Consider the following 8,480-nt stretch of genomic DNA (forward strand, 5'->3'; position numbering starts at 1 on the left):
GAACTCTCCTCCCTCTCTCTCGCTTTCTCTTTTGCTCTCTCTCCTAGCTGCCTAGCTACCTAGGAGCCTCTCATCCCCCTTGTATTGTACCACCATGTTGTTTTGTTGGCTATAAAGTGTTCAGGCTGGCGTAAGCCCGCCGTAGTCCAGGTCAAAAAAAAAACATAAGAGGGAACGATCAACAGAACGATCGGATCATCCAAACTATCCACTCTTGGAGCGAACAGAGAAGCTAAGAACGAAAACATGTTTGCATTTATACAGGTAAAACATGAACCAGGTACCTGTTATTTTTTAACCTTACGACTGAGGCTAATCAGTTTAGCTGATCTTATGCCTTTCCCCATCTCTCCTTAACTTTTTATTTTTCTGCTATTATAAGCTAATTACAACAAGGAAACGATCAACAGAATGAACTGCTACATGAAGATGTCTGCAGGCCACTCTTGCATCGCGAGACCTACTCGAAGGAGACGCGAGACCTTGAAGCTGCCGGCTGCTGGGTCGATAACTTTATCAGGCCCTGAAGCATCTTCACAACATCGGATGGCTCGTCCAGGTAGTACTTGGCTGAGCTTGGCTTGTTGCCGACAGTGCAAGGGAAGATCTCAACGGTCTCTGCTAGTGCGTGCTTCTTCATCCCAGTTGTGGTAGCCGCAAACATCTCTTCATCGGACCGGTCATCGCCGACACACAGGATGAAATCTGGGAAGTTGCCACGAGCTCCCATGGCTGAAACTAGATTATCCACGGCAACTCCCTTGCCCACCCCCTGCACCGCAGAGATGTATAACAGCCCATGAGACAAACAGGACAAGTCATAATGCAAACAAGGACTACCCATGACACATCAGTATTAAATATAGCCAACAGAAGCAACATAAGTGGGCATGGTCATTGAAAATGTTATCAGCCGAATTTAGTTAAATGCTCAAGAGATACGGTAGCTGAATATGAAATGGATGGAACTTCTCAAAGCCTGTATAATCTAATGCCTTTGGGTCTGAAAGCTACGGTTCGGCTGATCATGACAGCTACTAGTGGAATTGAGACTTGTTCGTGTAGTCCTTGTTTAAGCACATGAAAGTGAAATAGCTATCAAACTTCCAAAGAGATGGCACAGAGCACTAACCTTTTCTATCTACTATATCTTCAAAAAAAAATACTATATCGTAAAAGAGATGATACAGGGCGGTATTAGAAGTTTCCGTACCTGAGGATTGAGTTCCACGATCTTATGCCCGCTTTTCACACACACTGGCTCATTTGCAAGCACACTCTGTAGGTGGTCCTGAAGCTCTTTGGCCTGGCATGGCCCAAAATCTGGATCAGCTTCCTCATAGCGCCACACCAGTGATGTTTCTTTAACCTCAATCGATGATCCGTCAGTCAAGTCAGTGTAATGCTTCATTACAGGCAGTGCAATGTCCTTCCAGTCTAAATCTATCACCAACTTGCAGGACTCCCATGAAGAATCCCTGCTCCACCTGATAAAGATACAGTGTAAGCACCCAATCTTATTCCTTAATCTCCTAACAGTCACAGGCACACAATCATAAAGTAATGGATGAATATAGAACAATACTAGAAGGCTACATCACATAGAAGAAATTCGTCATACTACTATTAATGAACTCAGAATAACTACACTTCAGAGAGCAATGCTGATCAACATCAACTCATGGCAGCCCTTTTCAGTTCAGTATACTAGAGAAAGCAAATAGTCTTTGTGTATATCAGTATTGGTTTACCAGAACAGTTCAGTACTAGGAAGATAGTGACAGAAGCACACTGGGTTGCCTACTTAAATACAATTTGTAGAACAATTCATGGCAATTCAAGTACAGATCATGCTAATTAAATCAACTAGAACAGTGGCATTGATCTCAAAATTGAATACTACAAATGTCCCATAACCAGGCCCCCATCTTGTCCATTTATCATCTACGAAATGCCTAAAGCAACAGCAGGTTCAGTTCAATTAGAAAACATGCCCAAAAAAAAGGGGATAAGACTTTGTGTTTACCTTGTGAAGTAGCCGTGCTCTGCAGAGATCCCCAGCCTTTCGCATGGAGCAAACCATTTAGCCAGTTCATCCTTCCCGCGCCCACTGACTAAGAACACGGTATTCTTAGGATCCGAGCACAATTCATTCAGAATACGGATCAATTCTTGGCTGGGCGCCTTGTTGATCAGCTCTTGCGGCATCAGCGTGCCATCATAGTCCAGTAAGATGAGCCTGTTGCCAGTCTTGCAGTAGGCTGGATGAATGTGCTCAGGCAAGAGCTTCTGGAAGTCGGGACCAAGCGCGAGGACGCGGAAGCTCATGGCAAGACCAATGTTAACGACCACCATAGACGAGTGGTGCTCGCAAGCCATGAGCAAGTCCTGGTGGAAGGACCGCGCCCAGTATGCAACATCGTGCGTGCTCACATACTTGTAGTGCGTCTCTTGCCTCAGCCGCCTGTCGGTCTCCTTCATCCTCAGAGCAGACTGCATTGCCTCAGCCACGTCATCCACATTCCATGGGTTAACCCGGATGGCGCCGCTCATCGACGGCGAGCACCCAACAAACTCGGACAAGATAACCCCGCTCTGCCTGGGCACGCCGGGCAAAGAGTTGACGATAGGGCCCTCCTGCCGGCACACCGTGTAGATGTACGGTGTCCTGTTGAGCCCATCGCGCACGGCGTTCACGATGCAGACATCTGCAGAAGCGTAGAACGCCGCCTTGTCGTGCATCGGGATGGCGCCGTCGATGAGGACAACCGGGTCGTGCCCAGGAAAGCCGAAACGGGTGTTGATCCGATCCCGGATGGCCAGCACCTCGGCTCTGATCTCGTCGATGTCGGGCCCAAGGCTCCGCGGCGGGTTGTTGATCTGCACGAGCACAACATTGCCGCGCAAGTCCGGCCGCGACTCCAGCAGCTTCTCCATGGCCAAGAGCTTGAGCCCAATCCCCTTGAACAAATCGATGTCGTCCACGCCGAGCATCAATTTGTAGCCCTTGTACTTATGGGCGATCTCCTTGGCCTTGGTGGCTGTCTCCGGTGACGGCAAGACCCCACGGAGCTGGTCCATGTCGACGCCGACGGAGAGGGTCCTGACGAGCACGGTGCGGCCGTAGTACTCGATGCCGATGTAGCCGTGGCTGGTGCGCTTCTCGGCGCCGAGAATCCTGCTGCAGGAGGAGATGAAGTGGCGCGCGTAGTCGTAGGTCTGGAAGCCCACGAGGTCGGCATTGAGGAGGGAGCGCAGGATGTCCTTGCGGACGGGCACCGCGTTGAAGAGCTCCGAGGAGGGGAAGGGGGAGTGGAGGAAAAAACCTATGCGGGCGCGCGGGGACTTGTGGCGGAGGAAGGTGGGGAGCGCCCAGAGGTGGTAATCGTGGATGAAGACGAGGTCCTCGGTGGGATTGAGGAGCTCAAGTACGCGGTCGGCGAACTGGGTGTTGGCGGTGAGGAAGGCGCGGTAGAGCTTGTCCTTGAAGGGGAGGACGCTGCCGCTGCCGTAGGAGCCCGTGAATGGGAGGAGGTAGTGGAGCATCGGCCACATGTAGTGCTTGCAGAAGCCGTCGTAGAAGTCGGCGTGCAGCTGGGTGGTGAGGAGCACCGGCAGACAGGAGAAGCGCTCGAGGAGGTACGCGGCGAGGTCGTCGGACTCGGCGATAGACGCGGCGGCGGCGGGCGGGAGCGTGCCGACGAAGACGACGGGGCTGGGGAGGCCACGGGAGAGCTGGAACGGGAGCGCGTCGCAGTCGAGGGAGAAGTCGAAGCCGTGAGGGGCGTCGGGGTTGGGCTCGGCGCGGAGCGGGAGGCGATGCGCTACCAGGATTCGGCGCGGCGCCGGGTCCGGGGTGGACGGCGAGAGCTGGTGGTCGTGGCCGGAGTCGGATGGGGAGGACATTGTGCGCTGCGAACACAGGGGTTTGGCGGCGTCGGGTTTTGGTTGTGGAATTGGAGTGGTGGTGGGTCAGGGGCAGCAGGGGGGCCTATTTATTTGTTAGCCGCGCCTCCAGGCGGACGCGCTGGACTGCAGGCTGGCAGGGAGATTTCCCAGGCTGGCCCCTCAGTTTGCTGGATTTTTCACATCAAAAAGGACGTGGCCAAATGTTCAGATTAGAGCACAAATCAATCAATCACCCAATAAATACCATCATAATAAGGTAGAAATGGTAGATGTACTACTCACTTCTGTAATAAGAGAGCAAATTTTGCTCATATTAGGATGGTTCCCTTACTAACTACCTACAAAATCAAATTCTTACCAAATGTTTTGAGTGCTATTCAACCAAACCCACAATCCATCACCACTCTTGCTTGCAAAAATATTGCACACTAATTGAGTAGTGCATTTTTATTTGCACAGTTCTATAGAAATTTATTCGGGTAATCAATAAGCATTGTAGGGTGGAATGGTAAGAGTGCTAACATTATTCAGTTTTTTATGAAAAAACTTTATTCAAATTAGGATGGTTCACTTACTAACAAAATGCCTTGCGTACTATTAAAGCGAGGTTTCATTACCGCTCTCTATTGCAAAAAACATTGTGCGGTTATAGCATAGACATCCAAAATACATGTGTCTTCTTTACCGGAAAATAGACGCATATGATTTGAGCACAGCCTTTTTGTCTATACAGTCTGTATTATCTTTTAGAATTGTCGATAGATAAGCATCATGGTTGGTGGCCACGAGGTCAGGTGGAAATGGTGGAATGGTGTTAGTTTCATAAGAGTGCCAAATCAAAGCATATTTGGACAGTTCTCTTACTGGATACATAGAAAATAAAAAACTTAATAAAATAATTTGTCGTATTATTCAAGCGATTGTCCCGCCTCTCTCGTTGCAACAATATTGTGTGATTTGTAGGATAAAAATCCAAAACACGTGCGAATTGAGTGAAACTTCTTTGTCTATGCAATCAATATACTCAATCACAGCTATTCACAAATAAAGATTTATAATTGGCAAACATTTGGAAAGTAAATAGCTGGCAACAGACTGGTGCCTCCATGAAAATATGTGTTCTAGTAAAACGCATCGGGTTGTCACCATCTTCAAGGATTACTTCCACACTTTGATCAACAGATATTTCACATATATTTGATGAGGCTTATCTATGCATCGTAAATATTTTTAGTCACAAATATCGATTGATTACTTTTTATATCTGCACATTCAATTGTACGGTGGTCGATCGTGACAAACAATGATACAAGCCAGAGATGGCCTAGACTTAGCCTAGCCTGGGATTTTTCCGCGGGCTTAGGCCCCCCAATAGAAGTCTCTTGCTCCTTAGGAAAACCAAGTAAATTCAATATCTCAAAAGACACATGAATGGACCAATGCAAAGTATCACCTATTTCTAGATCCTCGCTTGATACAGGCACTAGCATAGCATGCAATGTAACAAAGATCAGCCATATAATCAGTAGTTAGTGGGCCACAATACCAACATGGCCAAGATCTCTAGTAAGAACATGCTTTGTTTCTGGAGATCATCATGGGCCAAGGCCGTGCTTGGGTGAACACGGCGATGCTTTCCATATTGAAAGAACATCTCTCACATTATGTTTTGTGTGTTTGATGTCAATATATGTGATACACTAATGTTTGTTTAAGTGGTACAGGGTTTACATAGATTCATATTTATGTGTGTTGGATTTGATCGGTCTGTCAAAAGTTAACAGCAAAAGATGGCCAGGCCGGATAATCCGGGCCGGATATTGTTGAAATATCCGGCCCCCTGTTTTTGGCTAAGTCTTCGAGGAAAAGCGGCAAGATGGGGCCGGACATTTGCCCGGATATTGTCCCGGTATTGTACCAGGGCCGGAATATCCGGGCCGGATATTTTGGAAATATCCGCCCCCGATTTTGGCTAAGGACGGAAGAAAAGCTTCTTCGGCATAGGGCCGGACATTTGGCCGGATAAAGTCACCGTTTTGTTCCGTAGGCCGGATTATCCGGGGGGATTATCCGGCCCTTACTTAGGCCGGAATATCCGGCCCCCCGGAAGCTGCAACGGCTCAATTTTGAGGGGAGGTATAAATACCCCCCTTCTTCTACCTTGGTTGCTTGCTCAATCATTACACAAGAAATCTGCCAAGCCACCTCCATTAGAGCCACCTCAAGAAACTCAAGATTTGCAAGATCTCCTTCCTCCCTCAACCAAAGCTCTTGATCTTTGGAGATTCGAAGGAGAAGACACCGATCTACATCCTCACCGAAGCGTTCTTCATTTCCCCCTCTCTTGTTTGAGGGATCTCATGCTAGTGTTCCTATTTGGTTCCCTAGTTGATTTGTGTTGATGTATTGTTGTTGATTGTTGTGTTGTAACAGATTTGGGAGCCTCCAATTTGGTTGTGGATGTGTGCCCCAAGAACCTTGTAAAGGCCCGGTTTCCGCCTCGAGGAAATCCCTTAGTGGAAGTGGGCTAGGCCTTCGTGGCGTTGCTCACCGGAGATCTGAGTGAATCCTTCGTGGCTGTTGGTTTGGCTTTCGTAGCAACCACACTCCTCCAAACGTAGACGTACCTTCTTGCAAAGGAAGGGAACTACGGGAATCATCTCCGTGTCATCGCGTGCTCCACTCTCGGTTACCTCTATCCTATTCTATCTCTATATTGCTAAGATATATCTTGCTTAGTTGTTAGCCTTGTCATATAGGTAAATTCACTTAGTTGCATATCTAGAGAATTTACCTTTTGTGTCAAGACTAAATTCAAATAGAACTAAAAATTGGTTAGCACCTATTCACCCCCCCCCCCTCTAGGTGCGGCATACGATCCTTTCAATTGGTATCAGAGCCTCGGCTCTTATTTCGGGCTTAACCGCCTAAGAGTATGCCGGACGAGGAGTCCTCGGAAGGGGCCGCCAAGACGGTCTCCGTGGAAGACTTCAATTCGTTGAAGTCCTCCATGGAAGCCCAAATGGAAAGCATGAAAAAGATGATTGCCGAGCTTTTGGCTCCGGCCCTTCCCAAGGCTCCTAGTGTAGAGGTAAAAGACACGGGTGCGTTAGATGAGGGAGAGGCTTCGGACTTACCCTCATCTACCAAACCCGTGGAAGGTGATAACTTAAACACTATCAAATCTCCCATTGCATCTCCTAAGGGAACTAGTGGGAGTGAGAGCTACAATCGAGTACCTCCACCTTTCCAATCACCCGATATACCGGTTCCCCATCCCCATTTGAACATTCGGGGCGACCCACCTAAGTTTTCTATTGATAATTTCGATACTTGGCAATTTGAGTTCCGCTCTCATGTTTGTAGTGCCTCCAATGAATTATGGAGAATCATCTTGGAGGGCTTCAAGCCATACAACCCCGACAAGTTGACTAGAAGAGAAGCAGTTGATAGTCAACTCAACAACACCACCTTGCACATGATTCAAACTAGTGTGGGGACAAAGGAATCGCATCGTGTCCGGAACTACACCACCGCCAAGGAAGCTTGGGATGGTTTGACCGCTAGTTGCATTGGAAGTGAGAGCACAAGGAGGAACAAGTATAATGCTCTTAAGAATAAAACCGAAGGGTTCATGAGGCTACCGGATGAAGATCATGAAGACATGTATGGAAGACTTCTCACCGTTGCCGATGCCTTCCGGCTTATTGGTGCCACCCACATCAATGACTCTTGGATCAAGGAGAAGTACATTGAATGCATGATGCCATTTGTACCCATTGATGTCAAGACTCTTGTGGGAAGGGAATGCTATTCCTCTCTCACCTCTCAACAAGTCGTGCACGAGATGCAAGCTCTCAAGGTGCTTGAGGAAACCTCTCATGATTCTCGCAATCGTGCTCTTGGGATGGCAAAAGGTTCCAACCTTGCCTTGGTGGTCAACTCCATTGAAGAAGTGATTCCTCAAGAATCTTATAGGGCATCTTGGAGTATGTCCTATCCGGAAGATTTGCAATGCCACTACCATGATCACATGGCCTTCCATGCAAAATCCTTTTGGGTTGATCCCTCCAAGGCCAAGGAAGACAACATCAAGAGGAACAACAAAAGTGGGTTCACTAGCTTTGGTCCAAAGACAAGATCATGCTACAATTGTGATGACAAGCGCCACTTCATTGCCGAATGCCCCTATGAGAATAGAGAGCTTCATAATGGGAGGCTCATTCCCAAGGACAAGAGCAAAGACTCAAAGGGCAAATATTCAAAGCCCCTCAACAAGAAGTTCTACAACAACAAGACCAAGAAGGGCAAGAGGCCCTCAAGAGTTGTGCTAGTAACAAGGGAAGAATATTCATCCGATGAAGTTGAAAGTTCTAGTGGTGATGAAGATGAAGAAAGCTCAAAGGAATTGGCCGCCATCGTCACCACCAACATACCCTCTTCATCTCTCTTTGAATCTCCCAATGAGAACCCTCATATCAAGAATGCACATTGCTTCATGGCAAGGTCCTCCTTGGACACACCTATTGTGCTATCAACTCAAGAAGAGTATACCTCCGGAGATGATGATG

The 8,480-nt window shown here is 47.8% G+C and overlaps 1 protein-coding gene across 1 annotated transcript; it reads right to left on the bottom strand.

The window, feature by feature from the left end:
* Window positions 1-297: 297 nt before the first annotated feature.
* Window positions 298-3,942, bottom strand: LOC127318508 (probable alpha,alpha-trehalose-phosphate synthase [UDP-forming] 9). The gene is made up of 3 exons (XM_051348989.2): window positions 2,027-3,942; window positions 1,214-1,487; window positions 298-772 (listed from the first exon to the last, which is right to left on the bottom strand). The coding sequence occupies exons 1-3, from the start codon at window positions 3,904-3,906 to the stop codon at window positions 461-463; spliced, it is 2,466 nt and encodes an 821-aa protein (XP_051204949.1). The 5' UTR covers window positions 3,907-3,942; the 3' UTR covers window positions 298-460.
* Between the last annotated feature and the right edge of the window lie 4,538 nt (window positions 3,943-8,480).

The sequence above is a fragment of the Lolium perenne genome, chromosome 7 (assembly GCF_019359855.2).
Source record: "Lolium perenne isolate Kyuss_39 chromosome 7, Kyuss_2.0, whole genome shotgun sequence".
Taxonomy (NCBI): domain Eukaryota; kingdom Viridiplantae; phylum Streptophyta; class Magnoliopsida; order Poales; family Poaceae; genus Lolium; species Lolium perenne.

Bases quoted from the DNA above. Each gene is read 5' to 3' on its own strand.
- LOC127318508 (XM_051348989.2), bottom strand. From the start codon at position 3,906: ATGTCCTCCCCATCCGACTCCGGCCACGACCACCAGCTCTCGCCGTCC. The intron at 1,488-2,026 runs GTAAACACAAAG...TATCTTTATCAG, and splicing joins GAGCACGGCTACTTCACAAG to GTGGAGCAGGGATTCTTCAT. The intron at 773-1,213 runs GTACGGAAACTT...TCTGCGGTGCAG, and splicing joins TCGTGGAACTCAATCCTCAG to GGGGTGGGCAAGGGAGTTGC.